General features: G+C 45.4%; 1 protein-coding gene across 1 annotated transcript; it reads right to left on the bottom strand.

Moving 5' to 3' along the window:
* Positions 1-3,288: 3,288 nt before the first annotated feature.
* Positions 3,289-18,738, bottom strand: LOC118391685 (neuronal acetylcholine receptor subunit alpha-10-like). Its single transcript, XM_035783193.2, has 6 exons — positions 18,464-18,738; positions 8,455-8,600; positions 8,134-8,288; positions 6,420-6,666; positions 5,767-6,052; positions 3,289-4,883 (listed from the first exon to the last, which is right to left on the bottom strand). The coding sequence occupies exons 1-6, from the start codon at positions 18,519-18,521 to the stop codon at positions 4,093-4,095; spliced, it is 1,683 nt and encodes a 560-aa protein (XP_035639086.1). The 5' UTR covers positions 18,522-18,738; the 3' UTR covers positions 3,289-4,092.
* Positions 18,739-19,513: the final 775 nt, after the last annotated feature.

Below are 19,513 nucleotides of genomic sequence, written 5' to 3'. Positions count from 1 at the left end.
TTACCCTACATTATTCATCTCATATGCATATGTATATACTGTACTCTACATCATCGACTGCATCCTTATGTAACACATGTATCACTAGCCACTTTAACTATGCCACTTTGTTTACTTTGTCTACACACTCATCTCATATGTATATACTGTACTCGATACCATCTACTGTATGCTGCTCTGTACCATCACTCATTCATATATCCTTATGTACATGTTCCTTATCCCCTTACACTGTGTATAAGACAGTAGTTTTGGAATTGTTAGTTAGATTACTTGTTGGTTATCACTGCATTGTCGGAACTAGAAGCACAAGCATTTCGCTACACTCGCATTTAACATCTGCTAACCATGTGTATGTGACAAATACAATTTGATTTGATTTGATTTAGTTGAAGTGACTATGCATAAAAGATAAAAAGAGAGTAGCAGCAGAGTAAAAGAGGGGTTGGAGGGGGTACACAATGCAAATAGTCTGGGTAACCATTTGGTTACCTGTTCAGGAGTCTTATGGCTTGGGGGTAAAAACTGTTGAGAAGCTTTTTTGTCCTAGACTTGGCACTCCGGTAACGCTTGCCATGCGGTAGTAGAGAGAACAGTCTATGACTGGGGTGGCTGGGGTCTTTGACAATTTTTAGGGCCTTCCTCTGACACCGCGTGGTGTAGAGGTCCTGGATGGCAGGCAGCTTTGCCCCAGTGATGTACTGGGCCGTACACACTACTCTCTGAAGTGCCTTGCGGTCGGAGGCCGAGCAATTGCCGTACCAAGCAGTGATGCAACCGGTCAGGATGCTCTCGGTGTTGCAGCTGTAGAACCTTTTGAGGATCTCAGGACCCATGACCAAATCTTTTTAGTTTCCTGAGGGGGAATAGGCTTTGTCGTGCCCTCTTCACGACTGTCTTAGTGTGTTTGGACCAATCTAGTTTGTTGTTGATGTGGACACCAAGGAATTTGAAGCTCTCAACTTGCTCCACTACAGCCCCGTTGATGAGAATGGGGACGTGCTCAGTGCTCCTTTTCCTGTAGTCCACAATAATATCCTTAGTCTTGGTTACGTTGAGGGATAGGTTGTTATTCTGGCACCACCCGGCCAGGTCTCTGACCTCCTCCCTATAGGCTGTCTCGTCGTTGTCGGTGATCAGGCCTTCCACTGTTGTGTCGTCAGCAAACTTAATGATGGTGTTGGAGTCGTGCCTGGCCATGCAGTCGTGGGTGAACAGGAAATACAGAAGGGGACTGAGCACGCACCCCTGGGGAGCTCCAGTGTTGAGGATCAGCGTGGCAGATGTGTTGCTACCTACCCTCACCACCTGAGGGCAGCCTGTCAGGAAGTCCAGGATCCAGTTGCAGAGGGAGGTGTTTAGTCCCAGGATCCTTACCTTGGTGGTGAGAGAGCGGCAGCTCTCAAGGTTTCCTGTTTGCTTATGTCCTTATACAGCTGACTGAGTGCGATCTTAGTGCCAGCATCTGTCTGTGGTGGTAAATAAACAGCCACGAAAAGTATAGCTGAGATCTCTCTAGGAAAGTAGTGTGGCCTGCAGTTTATCACAATATACTCAACTTCAGGCGAGCAAAATCTAGAGACTTCCTTAGATTTTGTGCACCAGCTGTTGTTTACAAATATGCATAGACCCCCCCCGTCTTACCGGAGTGTGCTGTTCTATCCTGCCGGTGCTGCGTGTATCCCGCTAGCTGAATATCCATGTCGTCATTCAGCCACGATTCCATGAAGCATAGGATATTACAGTTTTTGATGTCCTGTTGGTAGGATATTTGTGATCTTACCACGTCTAGTTTATTGTCCAATGATTGCACGTTGGTGAGTAATATTGACGGTAACGGCAGCTTTCCTAGTTGTCTTCTGCGGGTCCGGACGAGGCATCCGGCTCTTTGTCCTCCGTGTCGCTTCCTTTTGTGAATAATTGGGATGTCTGCCCTGTGGGGTGTTTGGAGAATATCATGTGAGTCCTGCTTGCTGCTGTTGTTGAAGAAATCTTCGTCTAATCTGAGGTGAGTGATCGCTGTCCTGATATCCAGAAGCTATTTTCTTCCGTAAAATACGGTTGCGGAAACATTATGTACAAAACAATTTACAAATATCGAGAAAAAACCCACATAATAGCACAATTGGTTAGGAGACCGTAAAACGGCGGCCATCTCCTCCGGCGCCATTTTGCTGCCAAGGCAGATGTGGTGGATTGAGAAGCAGCCCATTCAAAAAACGAATATCCCTATCTTAAATTGACAGATCTGATGGGGATTTTTGTATTATTTTAATTAGATTGATGCACAGGTGCGTCAATAGACTAGTATTTTAAGCGGTCCGGTTCAAAGAGTCGCCATCTGAATTCAGCCTATGAAAACCCTGTTTTCAACCGTGTGTGTAGTTTGGGAGTGTATGTGAACGGTTGTCATCGTAAGCAGGATTAGTGTCTAAAGGAGATTACCCAGGACTCTCTGAATGGTTTTAAAGTTGAGATTACATTTATTTTTCCAATTAATTCACAAAGCTCTAATGATGTTAAAGGGTTATTGGATTACACTACTACATGTCCTAATTTAGCTTCACGCTGGTTCTCTTTCATGTATCCTGTCCTATTCCTCACAACTGGAATGGATGAGTGTATAACAGTATTCCTTTCCCATTCATGGCTCACTGAAATGTTTATCTGGGCTTACAAATTGGAAAAAGTCAGAGGGTTTTGAAAAGTATGAAATATTCAATACATTTAATGGCGTGGTTGCACATATGCTGCTATGTATTTTGGATACTTCTATATGGTACAAGACAAGTGATAAACATCAGATACATTATTCTTAAACATGGCCCATACCTATTATTTTAGCATTGTCATACTCTACTGTATTTACACATCAAGTCTTCAAAAGTGTCAAGTGAGCACTCAGAGAAAGTGTGCACTTATAAAGTGCTGTGATTCCCATGCAGTGACTGGCAGGCCTGAGAAGTACACTTAACACACAATTGTCCAATGACACAGTCCATATGGAGTGTACTGGATTTTTCACATACAGTAAAAGGACAGAGAGCGGTTATATTATATTAATACAAAAAGAAGAGCATGTGTGTGTGAACGTGTTTAACTATTCTTGTTAAAGAAGAATAGTAAACTAACCAAAATTTGACCAATTAGAGACAGTTTGTTAGTCCCCACGAGGTCAAATGCTATTTCTAGGGGGTTTAGGGTTGAGGTTAGAATTAGTGTTAAGGTTAGGAGCTAGGGTTAGTTTTAGGGTTAGTGTAAAGGTTAGGATTTTGGGTTAGGTTAAGGTTTAAGGAAAATAGGATTTAGAATGGGACTGAATTGTGTGTCGCTACAAGGTTAGCTGTACAAGACTGTGTGTGTGTGTGTGTGTGTGTGTGTGTGTGTGTGTGTGTGTGTGTGTGTGTGTGTGTGTGTGTGTGTGTGTGTGAAGAAGAGGACTGTACCTCTCTCAGTTTCTTCCTAGGTTCTTGCCTTTCTAGGTAGTTTTACCTAGACACCGTGCTTCTACATCTGCATTGCTTACCCTTTGGGGTCTCAGGCTGGGTTTCTGTATGACCACTTTGTGACAAATGCTGATGTAAACAGGGCTTTATATATACATTTAATTGATTGTTTGCATGTGTGTGTGTTGATAACAGTCTCAGGGTGGCAGAAGATTTGCTTTGGCTCCATTCCACAGATTAAGTGTGTTCCTGTCTCCTCTACAAATACTTTAGATCCACGTAGAAAACATATGTATGGTGGCGATACAGAGAAACTGCCAAGTTCCCCACCACTGTATCAAGAGATTATCCTCCAATTAATCCTCTTCATCACAGCCTTGGAACATAAACAGCTAGTATACTAGGTACAAAAACACATTTCCACATACACAGTATCTCCTGTGGTAAACTTGTGAATGGTTTAGGTGGCCGCTACTGCCCCTCGGAGTAGGATAAAGTTGCCATTAGAAACTGAGCTAAGGTCTTTTTGGGATCCCCCTTAATGGTTAAGGTCAGTATTTGGGAAGGGTATGATCTGATCCTAGATCTGTGCCTAAGGGTAACTTGTACCCGGACGGAGCCTTCTCCCTTTTTTCTCTGCACGTGCTCAGACAGCCTTGCCCATGATGAGGAGGCTCATGAGGAAGACCATGATGAAGAAGAGCCACATGAAGAGTCGGTCCATAACCTTGGCCACTTTCCTCCACTCACCCGTACGTCTCTGGGTAGAGCGCTGGTCGTGGTAGCAGCTGGCAATGTACTCGATGTTCCTGCATAGCGCTTGCTGCTGACACACACACTGGGCCCTCACCACCACCTCTCTCCTAACCCTAGCCTCTGCGCCTCCTAATGAACCTTTCCTTCTTTCTACACCTCCTCCCACACAGCCTCTATCTCCTCCTCCACCTTTGCCTCTTTCTGCCTCTCCTCCTCCTTCTTTCTCACCTCCTGCTGCTCCCTCCTCCTCCTCTACAGTATCTATACTCACAAACAGGTCGTCTTTCCACCAACTGGGCTCAAACGTTTGGTATGAGCCTCTTTTCATATTCAGTCTATCCCCCTCCTCTTTCTGTGTTTTTACACCCACCCCAACCCCTTCCTCTCCACCCCTCCCTCCCAAGGACTCCCCATTCACATCCCAGTTGGTACTTCTGGTTTGGGGGTTGATATTGTGGTCAGGTGGGAGCTCGGGCGGGGCCCGTTTCTTGGGGATGCCGGTGAAGCAGTTCTCTCCCACCTCATAGACAAAGCAGATCCGTGCTAGGTAGTGCAGGATGAAGCGGCGGGCCCACTCAGGGACGGGACGCGCCTCCGGACCACAGTGATGGATGTTCATGATGAAGATGGTCAGGGCGGTCGACGCAGTGATCATCGTCATGGTAGCAATGTAGTACTTGCCTGTGGGGAAATAGTGATCAGCAATACTGTCAATTCCATGTATAACAACTCTCACACATTCAAACATAATCATCATTATTCAATGTAATGGTGTACATTGACTTACATAATATCACTGCCTTCAGGCTTCTAGACAGTGTTAAATAGACAGACAAGCATAATTGCTCCACAGAGGAAAGACAGAGTCTAGGTTATCGAGTTGTGATTGCGGCACATTAAATTAGCTGTACAGCCACTATCGACTGGCCTCTGTACCGTTACATTGACATTATCCCACAAACACCAACACAATTTATCACTTTGCTGATACCTTCTTTATTGAAAATGTAAAAAACAAATGTATTGAAATCCTATTGCAAAAGTTCCTACTTCACTTTTGTTTTACTCTGCCTGCATCTCAATGTTGATTCAAAATGCATAAGCACTTTTTGCTTGTCCCTATACTATTTCACAATAAGATTTGGAATAAACATACAAAATATGCTTCTTCTGTATTCATAAGGTCTCCCTGCTCTGTATCACATCTCATCTATACAGTAGCCAGGCAATTCAATTTAGCAGCAGAGAGAGGCTGTATGAGGATCTTGTGCTGAGTAAGACCCATTAAATATTTACTAAGCATCTCTGCCTGTGAGTTTATGGGAGAAGACCTACAAAAGTCTCTGAGGAGAGCTAGTCAGTCTCAGTTAGTGTTGGAGAAGGAGATAAAATGGCCTCAAAAGCCCAGAGGAGTAAATATTCTCTGATTGCTATACTCATGACACTCTCTCTCTGCCCATCTCTCGCCCCTTCTCTCATCTATGAGTGGTACGTTCTCCATATATTCTCTGATTGCTATACTCATGACACTCTCTCTCTGCCCATCTCTCGCCCCTTCTCTCACCTATGAGTGGTACGTTCTCCGAGGGTGGCATGCTCTCTGCCACTAGCAGCTGGAACACGGTCAGTGCCAGCAGCACGGTGACCCCCAGGGACACTTTCTCCCCAGAGTCAGCTGGCAGGTAGAAGCCCAGCGGGGCCAGGAAGGAGATCATCATACAGGGGATGAGCAGGTTAAAGATGTAGAAGGAGGCCCTGCGTTTCAGGTGCAGGGTGTAGGTGATGTCTGGGTAGGGGTCCGAGCAGCAGCCGTACAGGATCACGTTCTTCTTGGCTGGCATGCCCAGAACCTATAGTTAGGATAGCATGGAATAGAATATAAATGAATGGCCTGCGCTGATCTAGCGGTTTAAGAACACTGATACTTTGAACCTCTGCCAGCATGGGTTCAAATCCAATCCAATGCTCTTTCAGCACACTCCGCCTATCTCTCTCTATCCTAATCAATAAACAAATAAAATACATGTATTGTGCATCGTTGAATAGAAACTATGGAAACAACTAGATAAGACAGTCTTATAAATGCAAAAGTGTTTTCAATCAATAAAGTGCAAATAGGGAATACGTACATATCAGGCTTTGCCCATACAAATATCAGCAAAAGCACTGCTATAAATAAAGGATAAAAAAATGTCTAAATTAACTAATAAATCTGACCTCCCACTCTACATTGGCCACGAAGTCGGCCAGGTCAGCACTGTCCAGAGCGTTGACCAGGTCCATCTGGTTGCCATTGTGTGTCCAGGAGCCGAAGGTTAGGCGACACTGCTGGGCATCGAACGGGAAGAAGGACACATCCACTGAGCACGAGCTCTTAGTGATGGCCGGCTGGTCCCACATGATCTGTCCATCGTTACGGATCACCACATTGGTCTCCATGGAGCTGGCGAACTGGTCATCAGCACTGAGAGAAGGAGAGCAAGGCGAGAGGAAGGGAAAGTGTGTGAGTGAGAGGGGAGATTGAAGGGAAAAGGAGGACAGGGATGTTGGGAGAAGGAGAGACGGAGGGAGGAAGGAAGAGAGGGAGAAGAGGCAGAGTGTGTGAGGAATTCATTGGTGAACAAAGAAGGCAATTAAAAGCATAGAAAATGTGTTCTTATCTACAATAGATACCGTCAAGTCACTAAAGACTCTTTAGAGGAGTGACTGGGAAAGGACAGAGAGCAGAAATGGAGGGAAGGAAGATGGGCATGGAGTGTCTCACAGAGAGACAAAGGATGTGATGACGGTCAGGCAGGATGATTGAAAGATGATTGCCGGGGCGCAAGGAGAGTGGGGAGAGCAGGGGTGGAGCCCACCTCTCAGAGCCCACTTCTACACTCAGAAATATGACTACACTTCTGACCTTCATCACAGGGACTGGACTTAGAACTTTAATAGTCATTACCCTAAAAGTTTGATTCTTCTCAGAAATCAAAGCTTAGGAACTGAATCTGCATTGCGTGGCATCCCCCTACTATCAATCGTCCTCCAACAGGGGTTTGGTAATTAAACATGTCAAGTGTTAGTTTAGGTATGGGATTATTGTGAGTCTCATGTAACACACAACATTCAGACTTGTCCAGATATTTCCAGGACAAATGATGTAGAAAGTCTAGCCTGTTGTAAAAGGATTACTGATTCAGTTGTAATAACAACAAAGGGAGATTAAAACATAACAAGACTGTGAAAGAATGAAGAGCTGGATTATTCCGCTAATACAGTGTTTCCCGAGAAAACCCTGTGCATCTACGTTCGGGTGCTGGTTTAGGTAGGAACAACTAGTGTCCAAAAACATGTTTAAAAACCGCATACTAGAAAAGACAGGCAACAAACCTTGTCTTTAGTTATATTTATTTTCCATTTAAGGTTAAAAAATGAAAAATAAACAGAAGTCAAGGTCAGTTGTCTGTATTTTCTAGTGTGCAGTTTTACAGTTGTTTTTGGAGAGTTTCCCACCTGTGGGCCAGGGTCCATTGGTGGGACAGGGCTGGTGTCTACTGCGTTATTGATTAAGACTTGATTCTGGCTAGAAACACTGTCAATGTTGAATTGGCACATTGCAGCAACGACAAACTTGAAAGGCTGTAGGTGGCCATAAATCATAACAAGTGCCAAGAGATTTTCCTGACCAGGTGGCCTGACCAAGACAAACCCTGGCACTAGTCATGGTGCAACAACAAGAAAGTCCTGCTCCAATACACTGTGATGAGCATCAGAAGTAGACTGGTTGCCTGGACACCCCATGAGTAACGGCTTTTAGGGTGTCCAGCTTGTGTCCATGGCAACACAACAGACATTTGACGATGAGGGTGAAGACGAGGAGTATGAGGAAGAGGACAACAAACCCGTGCAGGGAGAACCGATGTGTCTCAATACCAGCCAGACCTACTTGTTATATAGGACAATATCAGGCCTCCATACATAACTACTAGGTATACGGATGGTATCAAGACCATCGTAGTCCTCCTTCTTCCAAGTGAGGTAGGCGTCCGTCCACACCTGACGGATCCACAGGTACGTGGTCAGGATCTGGTTACGCTCATCCTGCAGAAAAACACACACAGGTAAAGAGACAACAGCTACTGAAACACACAGGTCCAATGACTACAGGTACTGAAAACATACAGAAATGGTAGAATCAGAGGAGGCTGAGGTGTGCATGTGATGTGGGGTCATCATGGTGACCTTGTGCATGTGTTTGTGTGTTTACCATGTCGATTATCTGTGAGAGGGTGATCTGCAGTGTGACATTGATGATGTTGTCCGTGTCCTCCACTGGTCTCAGAGCGTTGGTGTAGTTAGCGAACAAATCAGTCAGCAACTTTTGAGCATACCTCCCATGAGCACCAAGACTCACTGCCACACAGAGAGAGAGAAAGACAGAGTGGTGGGGGGTTATATTATTCAATGTTTAAATCAAAGCCTCAGTTTCTCAAAGGAATGGGAAAAATTGGCTCTGCAGTATCCTAGCTCAATTAACCTTAGAGCGACCTTGGAATCCACTTAATGATGTCCAGTCATTTGATAAGCTGATCACAAAGCTAGCTCTACATGTCTGTCTGGTCCCCCATGCATGACTCACGACAGTCATTACATTTGATAATGTTACAGTATCTTTTGGTTAGGCTTCTTCCTATATGTAGGCACATTTAAGGTATTGCCCTTTTGTGCGGTTGCCCTTTAACTGCAGGGTCACTGGCAGAAGCCCTGCTCCAGATGTTCTCCCTTAATCGCTGCATTGATGGAACTGGTGGGAAGACCTGCAGTCTCTCAAGCCTTTCTTGAAAGAGTTCCTGTTTGGGCCAGCTTCTTGTGGTCCCTTAATATTTGGATTTTGGTTTGGCAAGAAACACACAAACAATGGCAACACTCATGTTTCTAAACCTTATGTTAATTTTTTATTATTTAGAAATTCAATTTGACAGAGACAGACCGAGGGTGAGAGAGAAAGTGACAAGGGAGATGGAGACAGAGAAAGGGGAAATGTTAGAGAGTTTAACAGGGAGAAGTAAACAGAGGTGAAAAGGACAAAAAGATTAGGGGTGACTTTAGCGTGAGGGGAGGAAAGAGAGAAAGGGTTGGAGGAATGGAGGGAAGGAGTTCATTACTCAACGCACGGAAGAGAAACGCTGGATATATGAGAGAGAAGGAAAGAGAGGGGGAACGGGGAAGGAGAGGGGGAACGGGGAAGGAGAGGGGGAACGGGGAAGGAGAGGGGGAACGGGGAAGGAGAGGGGAAACGGGGAAGGAGAGGGGGACAGAGGCAGATAAGCGGAAAGTTAATTACAAACAGTAAATGAGATAGTGTGTCCATCTGGAACGGCTAAATCCCTGTCCATTCACTTCCTACTGTAGACAGCACAGCGCAGCACAGGCACGCCCTGTGTGCCACTACAACCACCACTGCAGAAAGTTAGACACAATCAGTGCCTCTACACTTACTACTGCCAAACATTATTGTCACTCAATCTCAAACAATGCATGTGTGTGTGTCTGTACATGTAACAAATCAGTGTATGTATGTGTGAGAGAGAGAGAGAGAGAGAGAACGAGAGAGAGAGAGAGGTGGGACAAACACCAAATTGAGACTCTGCAAGCAGAATTCTGCAAGAAAATCCTCCATGTAGAACATAAAACACCAAATAATTCATGCAGAGCAGAATTAGGCCGATATCCGCTAATGATAAAAATCCATTAAAATCCACTAAATTCAACAAACACCTAAAAGGAAGTGATTCCCAAACCTTCCATAACAAAGCCATCCCCTACAGAGAGATTAACCTGGAGAATCATGATCTAAGCAAGCTGGTCCTGGGGCTCTGTTCACAAGCACAGAGTCCCAGGACAGTAACACAATTAGACTCAACCAAATCATGAGAAAACAAAGATATAATTACTTGACACATTGGAAAGACTAACAAAAATACAGAGCAAACTAGAATTGGGTGAAATACCACAGTGTGCCAGCACAGCAGCAATATTTGTGACCTGTTGCCACAAGGAAAAGGGCAAACAGTGTAGAACATATGTTTATTTTCCCTTTTGTACTTCAACTATTTGCAGATTGTTACTACACTGTATATAGCCATAATATGACATTTTACATGTCTCTATCCCTTTGGAACTTTTGTGAGTATAATGTATACTGTTCATTTTTATTGTTCATTTCACTTTTGTTTATTATCTATTTCATTTGCTCTGGCAATGTAAACATATGTTTCCCATGCCAATAAAGCCCTTTGAATAGGAGGGAGGGAGGGAGAGAGAGAGGGAGAGAGGGAGAGGGAGAGAGAGAGAGAAAGAGAATGTAGTTAGAATAAGACTTGGTGGCCTGATTACCCATCTGCAGTACTGTACATGTGTGAATGTCAGAGCCTCTGTAATATCCTGTACATACACCATGGATTGCATGTCAACGAACAAGAGGTCTTGGTTACAGCACCAACCACATCTGTGAACCAGGCCATCACTGTAAACCTACCCCCTCATCACATAGCATTCATCCCATAACCTCAACCCCTATCCCCGAGCCCATAATGACTAGGTTCCACAGGTTTCCCTGGTCACGTCACACAGTAAATAAGCAGCAGTGTTAAGGATTGGAGGTTGGCTCTGGGTAGAGCTACGTTGCATGTAAAGCTGACCAGATGCGGCTGTTTGCCTTAAGTTAAAGAGACAGTTCACCACTAAATCAATGTTTGTCAGGTGTTGTCATACTTCAAAAGTGATCTAAAATCCACTCATTATTCCATACCATCTTCTGTGTAAATCACACATTCAGAAAAATCTCTATACCTCAAATCCAAATGAATGGGAACGATGAGACCAATCTAATTGCAGCAATATTGGGGTTGAACTACAATCTTTTGTCTGTAAAGTTGGTGCAGCATTATACAGGGAACTTGCTGTCCTTGATCAAGTTCCTAAACGTTACGCCAACTGATGCATCATCAGTGACACAGATGGGAATTATTTTTTTGGTACCATGGGGTGCCTATACATCTAGTCTAAAATAGTACAGGAGGGGCATTATGGCTCCTTCGCAGTGCTCTTAAGGACTTGAGTAGCTACTCCATCATTTTCTAATCCATATAGTGTGGTGTGTGTTGCCACAAGTCACAAGGCATCATACATCTATGAGTAGCTTCTTCAGTCTGCTGATTCATGGCATTTTATTTATATTCATAGATAGTATTTACTTGTCCTGCCTTGGGAGCCTGTAAACTCAGCATAAGAATATGAAAGTTACCTTGACTGTGTCACCTATAAAAGTGAAACATTGTTCTAGCCTCTCATACAGAAAACTCTGTATCCGTCTCAGTGACTGTGAGTGCACGTGTTTGTGCTTAATGGTTGGATGCTCTTCATCATCTCACACATTGTGCATAATGGCTTGCTGCTCTAATACTGTGTGTGTGTGTGTGTGTGTGTGTGTGTGTGTGTGTGTGTGTGTGTGTGTGTGTGTGTGTGTGTGTGTGTGTGTAATAATGTACTAATAAAACTTACTTTGAGATTCTATAATTATGTCCACCTGTGTGTGGCCTGTATTGTTGCCGTGACATTGATTGCCATTGCCTCCTACGCACACTGAAGAAGGTCTTATACCCTAAACGTTTGGCGACAATACAAATAAGTTCTGTCCTATTTTTGTTCTGTGTAATAATGTGTATGGCACACAGAGTGGTCCATTAACATGTTTATCTGCTTCTGAGATCAGTCAGCACCCCATCAGCAGCTCACTGGCTGTCATAGCCCCATTCTCTCTCAGTCCAGCTCAGCATCCATCTCTGTGCCAGTATAAAGTGCTGCAGCCACACTGCAGAGGGCTGCTGTCCCACTACTACATTCACTGGGCCACAGCACACTCTCTCTCTCTCTCAGCTCCTAATGGAACAGCAGGTTTACTCATCTGTTCTTTAGTTCCTCGTTCTCCTCATTGTTTCTATCGCTCTTATGTGTTCTCTCTCTCTCAGCTCCCAATCTGTAAGTCGCTCTGGATAAGAGCGTCTGCTAAATGACTTAAATGTAAATGTAAATGTAATGGAACAGCAGGTTTACTCATCTGTTCTTTAGTTCCTCGTTCTCCTCATTGTTTCTATCCCTCTTATGTGTTCTCTCTCTCTCTCTCAGCTCCTAATGGAACAGCAGGTTTACTCATCTGTTCTTTAGTTCCTCGTTCTCCTCATTGTTTCTATCCCTCTTATGTGTTCTCTCTCTCTCTCTCAGCTCCTAATGGAACAGCAGGTTTACTCATCTGTTCTTTAGTTCCTCGTTCTCCTCATTGTTTCTATCCCTCTTATGTGTTCTCTCTCTCTCTCTCAGCTCCTAATGGAACAGCAGGTTTACTCATCTGTTCTTTAGTTCCTTGTTCTCCTCATTGTTCAAATCAAATCAAATTTTATTTGTCACATACACATGGTTAGCAGATGTTAATGCGAGTGTAGCGAAATGCTTGTGCTTCTAGTTCCGACAATGCAGTAATAACCAACAAGTAATCTAACTAACAATTCCAAAACTACTGTCTTATACACAGTGTAAGGGGATAAAGAATATGTACATAAGGATATATGAATGAGTGATGGTACAGAGCAGCATAGGCAAGATACAGTAGATGGTATCGAGTACAGTATATACATATGAGATGAGTATGTAAACAAAGTGGCATAGTTAAAGTGGCTAGTGATACATGTATTACATAAGGATGCAGTCGATGATATAGAGTACAGTATATACGTATGCATATGAGATGAATAATGTAGGGTACGTAACATTATATAAGGTAGCATTGTTTAAAGTGGCTAGTGATATATTTACATAATTTCCCATCAATTCCCATTATTAAAGTGGCTGGAGTTGAGTCAGTGTCAGTGTCGGCAGCAGCCACTCAATGTTAGTGGTGGCTGTTTAACAGTCTGATGGCCTTGAGATAGAAGCTGTTTTTCAGTTATGCACCTGTACTGACCTCGCCTTCTGGATGATAGCGGGGGTGAACAGGCAGTGGCTCAGGTGGTTGATGTCCTTGATGATCTTTATGGCCTTCCTGTAACATCGGGTGGTGTAGGTGTCCTGGAGGGCAGGTAGTTTGCCCCCGGTGATGCGTTGTGCAGACCTCACTACCCTCTGGAGAGCCTTACGGTTGTGGGCGGAGCAGTTGCCGTACCAGGCGGTGATACAGCCCGCCAGGATGCTCTCGATTGTGCATCTGTAGAAGTTTGAGTGATTTTGGTGACAAGCCGAATTTCTTCGCCTCCTGAGGTTGAAGAGGCACTGCTGCGCCTTCTTCACGATGCTGTCTGTGTGAGTGGACCAATTCAGTTTGTCTGTGATGTGTATGCCGAGGAACTTAAAACTTGCTACCCTCTCCACTACTGTTCCATCGATGTGGATAGGGGGGTGTTCCCTCTGCTGTTTCCTGAAGTCCACAATCATCTCCTTAGTTTTGTTGACGTTGAGTGTGAGGTTATTTTCCTGACACCACACTCCGAGGGCCCTCACCTCCTCCCTGTAGGCCGTCTCGTCGTTGTTGGTGATCAAGCCTACCACTGTTGTGTCGTCCGCAAACTTGATGATTGAATTGGAGGCGTGCGTGGCTACGCAGTCGTGGGTGAACAGGGAGTACAGGAGAGGGCTCAGAACGCACCCTTGTGGGGCCCCAGTGTTGAGGATCAGCGGGGTGGAGATGTTGTTGCCTACCCTCACCACCTGGGGGTGGCCCGTCAGGAAGTCCAGTACCCAGTTGCATAGGGCGGGGTCGAGACCCAGGGTCTCGAGCTTGATGACGAGCTTGGAGGGTACTATGGTGTTGAATGCCGAGCTGTAGTTGATGAACAGCATTCTCACATAGGTATTCCTCTTGTCCAGATGGGTTAGGGCAGTGTGCAGTGTGGTTGAGATTGCATCGTCTGTGGACCTATTTGGGCGGTAAGCAAATTGGAGTGGGTCTAGGGTGTCAGGTAGGGTGGAGGTGATATGGTCCTTGACTAGTCTCTCAAAGCACTTCATGATGACGGAAGTGAGTGCTACGGGGCGGTAGTCGTTTAGCTCAGTTACCTTAGCTTTCTTGGGAACAGGAACAATGGTGGCCCTCTTGAAGCATGTGGGAACAGCAGGCTGGTACAGGGACTGATTGAATATGTCCGTAAACACACCGGCCAGCTGGTCTGCGCATGCTCTGAGGGCGCGGCTGGGGATGCCGTCTGGGCCTGCAGCCTTGCGAGGGTTAACGCGTTTAAATGTCTTACTCACCTCGGCTGCAGTGAAGGAGAGTCCGCATGTTTTCTTTGCAGGCCGTGTCAGTTGCACTGTATAGTCCTCAAAGCGGGCAAAAAAGTTATTTAGTCTGCCTGGGAGCAAGACATCCTGGTCCGTGACTGGGCTGGATTTCTTCTTGTAGTCCGTGATTGACTGTAGACCCTGCCACATACCTCTTGTGTCTGAGCCGTTGAATTGAGATTCTACTTTGTCTCTGTACTGACGCTTAGCTTGTTTGATAGCCTTGCGGAGGGAATAGCTGCACTGTTTGTATTCGGTCATGTTACCAGTCACCTTGCCCTGATTAAAAGCAGTGGTTCACGCTTTCAGTTTCACGCGAATGCTGCCATCAATCCACGGTTTCTGGTTAGGGAATGTTTTAATCGTTGCTATGGGAACGACATCTTCAACGCACGTTCTAATGAACTCGCACACCGAATCAGCGTATTCGTCAATATTGTTATCTGACGCAATACGGAACATATCCCAGTCCACGTGATGGAGTGGGAGTCAGCTTGGTCGGACCAGCGTTGGACAGACCTCAGCGTGGGAGCCTCTTGTTTTAGTTTCTGTCTGTAGGCAGGGATCAACAAAATGGAGTCGTGGTCAGCTTTTCCGAAAGGAGGGCGGGGCAGGGCCTTATATGCGTCGCGGAAGTTAGAGTTACAATGATCCAAGGTTTTTCCACCCCTGGTTGCGCAATCGATATGCTGATAAAATTTAGGGAGTCTTGTTTTCAGATTAGCCTTGTTAAAATCTCTCTCTCTCTCTCTCTCTCTCTCTCTCTCTCTCTCTCTCTCTCTCTCTCTCTCTCTCTCTCTCTCTCTCTCTCTCTCTCTCTCTCTCTCTCTCTCTCTCTCTCTCTCTCTCTCTCTCTCTCTCTCTCTCTCTCTCTCTCTCTCTCTCTCTCTCTCTCTCTCTCTCTCTCTCTCTCTCTCTCTCTCTCTCTCTCTCTCTCTCTCTCTCTCTCTCTCTCTCTCTCTCTCTCTCTCTCTCTCTCTCTCTTCTAAGGGCCCTGGTGCTAACGGACCATCACATGCCAGCTGGCAGACACTTGTCTAACTACCTACTGTATTGCCCAAAGTGCACATAACACACGGACATGAGAGGGAACATACACGTGGAGAAACCCAGATGCATGTACCAACTAGCACACACATATGTAGTCCTACTGTAGAGCCTAACAAAACATACATAAGAGTAGACATTACACAGTATTGGCTGGTTTCCCAGATATAGATAAAGACTAGTCCTGGAATAAGAAGAACTGTCTGAGTGTGTATTGTCAGACTGACAGGGCCGGGTTGTACTATCTGTCCCATCATACCATGAGGCAGTGAAGCGTCAAAGCCTGTACTCCTACCCTGCCAGAGGCATTGTGGGATTATTTGCCCTTCACTGTACCCTCTCTCCTCTAGCATCTGGACACACACACACACTGACACGCACACACACCAGCCACTCCTTGAAGGCAGGGAGCACTATGGCATCAACTCTAACGGTAGTTTCAGAAGCCCAGACCTCATCTACACTAACTCTGGGTCATCACCATCTGGTCATATAATTTAAACACTTTCTATCCACAAATTATTTTTTAAATCACTAACCCTAATTTTAAACCTAACCTTAATCCTAGGTCACATACATCTTATCATTAAAGTGATACTGCCAATTTTTACATTTGATTTTGTTTAACTTTTTACTGAATTTGACCCCGACCCTAATATCTCTATTCTATCCTCTGACTGTGTGAAGTGATTGAAAATGCACAACATAATCAGAACAAGATGCCAACTATTTAGGATCCATACTGTGGGTGTGTCAGTGCGCGCGTGAGCCCAGGGACGTCCTGATGATTCATTATTAATGAACAAGGGTGAAGGAAGTCCCTGTAGCCTCTCTCTGGGTGTACGCTGTAGGGAATAGTAAACACTCATTATTTACACACAAGAAGGTCAGAGGAAAGGTCTCTCACGTAAACACAACACTATTTTTCTCTCTCTCGCTGCTCTCCCCCTTTACATCTACCTCGTCCTCTTCGACTCGCTCCCTCTCCTCTCCCTTTACCACTCCTTGTCCCCTACCTCCCTCCCTTTACCACTCCTTGTCCCCTCCCTCTCTCCCTCCCTCTCTCCTCTCCCTTTACCACTCCTTGTCCCCTCTCCCTCTCTCTCTTCTCCCTTTACCACTCCTTGTCCCCTCCCTCTCTCCCTCCCTCTCTCTCCTCTCCCTTTACCACTCCTTGTCCCCTCCCTCTCCTCCGCTACATCTACCTCGTCCTATTCGACTTGCTCCCTCGCCTTTCCCTTTACCACTCCTTGTCCCCTCTCCCTCTCCTCTCCCTTTACCACTCCTTGTTCCCTCCCTCTCTCCCTCCTCTCCTTTTACCACTCCTTGTCCCCTCCCTCTCTCCCTCCTCTCCTTTACCACTCCTTGTCCCCTCCCTCTCTCCCTCCTCTCCTTTACCACTCCTTGTCCCCTCTCCCTCTCCTCTCCCTTTACCACTCCTTGTTCCCTCCCTCCCTCTCTCCTCTCCCTTTACCACTCCTTGTCCCCTCTCCCTCTCTCTCCTCTCCCTTTACCACTCCTTGTCCCCTCCCTCTCCTCCGCTACATCTACCTCGTCCTATTCGACTTGCTCCCTCGCCTTTCCCTTTACCACTCCTTGTTCCCTCTCCTCTCCCTTTACCACTCCTTGTTCCCTCCCTCTCTCCCTCCTCTCCTTTTACCACTCCTTGTCCCCTCCCTCTCTCCCTCCTCTCCTTTACCACTCCTTGTCCCCTCCCTCTCTCCCTCCTCTCCTTTACCACTCCTTGTCCCCTCCCTCTCTCCCTCCTCTCCTTTACCACTCCTTGTCCACTCCCTCTCCTCTCCTCTCCCTTTACCACTCCTTGTCCACTCCCTCTCCTCTCCTCTCCCTTTACCACTCCTTGTCCCCTCCTTCTCTCCCTCTCCTCTCCTCTACCTTTACCACTCCTTGTCCCCTCCCTCTCCTCCTCTACATCGTCCTATTCGACTCGCTCCCTCTCCTTTCCCTTTACCACTCCTTGTCTCCTCTCCCACTCCTTGTCCCCAATAGAATCCAGACCCTGTCATCTTTTCGGTTCGCCTCTTCCTCTCTTTTTTCCCCTTCATTCATATCTTCTCTTGTCTCCTGTCAGTATGTGCATGACCAGGCATGAGTCTGGGTCAGAGGTCACTGGGATGATAGCATTAACCTGTTGATAGTGGCAGATATCACGTGTCCAGACAACAGTGTTATTCTCTCATCTGATCTGATCTCTTTGTGTGTGTGTGTGTGTCTTCTCTTTCAGCCCAGTGGTCACGTCAGAACACACTCTCACTGCAGGTTTAAGCACCAGATGGTTAAAAGTAACAGGGGATGATATGGAAAAGAGAGAGCGATAGATAAATAAATGATGAGGAACAGCTTGCCACGAGTACAGCAATCAGGTATTAATTAAGAAACACACCATAATCTCCACAGCTTTGTGGAGAGTGAAACCAGCAATAATACCAAAAGGGTCAGGCACTATGACATGGTAGCCCATCAAGTAATATCAGGTTAACTCCATATTTCCAATCCAGTGGGATAAAACACTAAATTCTCATCCTGAAATCACCAAATCACCAACCCAGCCATTATATCCTGTCCACCTTTGCCTTGTAAATAAATCTGTGAGGTATAGTTTATACATGAATTCATCATCCAATGTGACCATAGCTCGTCTGCCACATTTTCAATGTGAGGTCAGTTAGGTCACTATAGTGTAGGTGGCATTTTATAACACTGGGAAAACATGAAATAGTCTACTTACTGTAAATGAGTCTACCGACTGACTAAAGTGAGGAAATTTGCCCTCAGTCTATTCCGTATTTGAAACTGATTTAAGCCATGGATAAGCAATCAGAACCTTCTCTGTAATGCAATTCATGTTGTCAGTTTGTTAAGCAACAAACAGCACGTACCTGGGAGAAAACTTACACCGATGAACAGCAACATAGGAAATAAGCTCCATATATGCATGGCTTTGAACTGGCACAATGTGCCGCTTTTTGCTTGATCCAGCAGGCAGAAGAGGAGCAGAATAGTCACCTACGTCTGAGATACCGTCCTAAAGCGATTGAAAGATGATTTGCCGTATCTATCCATTTTAGCGCAACACTGAAACGCGCCGCGAAGAGACAGCTGCGCACACAGAGCTGATTATGGATGGACTGCTGCTGTGTCCAGTTGCATCGTTTTTTCCCTCCCGCGCTGTGGTGAGCGACAAACATTTTGCAACAGAACACGTGCTTGTATATAATGTGCACACTTAAAGGTACATGCGATACTTTAAATAGGTTTGAAACCTCCAGGAGCTGACTGTTAACCCTTTATAATCACTGATTATTATTTGACCCTGCTGGTTATCTATGGACGTTTCAACAGCTTGGGAGAACGATCTAGCCTTAATGGCCATGCAGGCTACTCTTATAATCTCCACTGACAGTCGGAAGAGGACTGGCCACCCCTAAGAGCCTGGTTCCTATCTAGGTTCCTGCCTTTCTAGGGAGTTTTCCCTAGCCACCGTGCTTCTGCATCTGCATTGCTTGCTCTTAGGGGCTTTAGACTGGGTTTCTGTATAAGCACTTTGACATCAGCTGATGTAAAAAAAAAAAAGCACTTAATAAATACATTTAATTGATTCATCATATCTGAATGGCACTGACTCCTGTAACAAGAGTGCCATCAAGGAAAGTGGCCATTGCCCAATTGACCTCCATTAATTTGAAGCAACTCTGAAGAGCAAGGTGATGGTGCTTAGCCTACCCTGAGGAGTTGGCAAATGTTACATTTTTTTTTTAAATGCATCAGTGATTAAGGGCAGGTGATGTGAATAATTGAACAGAAGATGTGGCCACTTGTCAGATTTCAATGTAATGGTAGCCAAAAGCTGCTTGTACTGTGGACACGCAGCAAGTAGCCTAATTAACACATTCGATTCAGTCTCTTAACAGGCATGGTTCCACTCAGCA

Source organism: Oncorhynchus keta, chromosome 12 (genome assembly GCF_023373465.1).
Source record: "Oncorhynchus keta strain PuntledgeMale-10-30-2019 chromosome 12, Oket_V2, whole genome shotgun sequence".
Lineage (NCBI taxonomy): Eukaryota > Metazoa > Chordata > Actinopteri > Salmoniformes > Salmonidae > Oncorhynchus > Oncorhynchus keta.
Note: the sequence above shows the minus strand (reverse complement) of the source record. Positions and strands in the feature narration are given on the sequence as shown.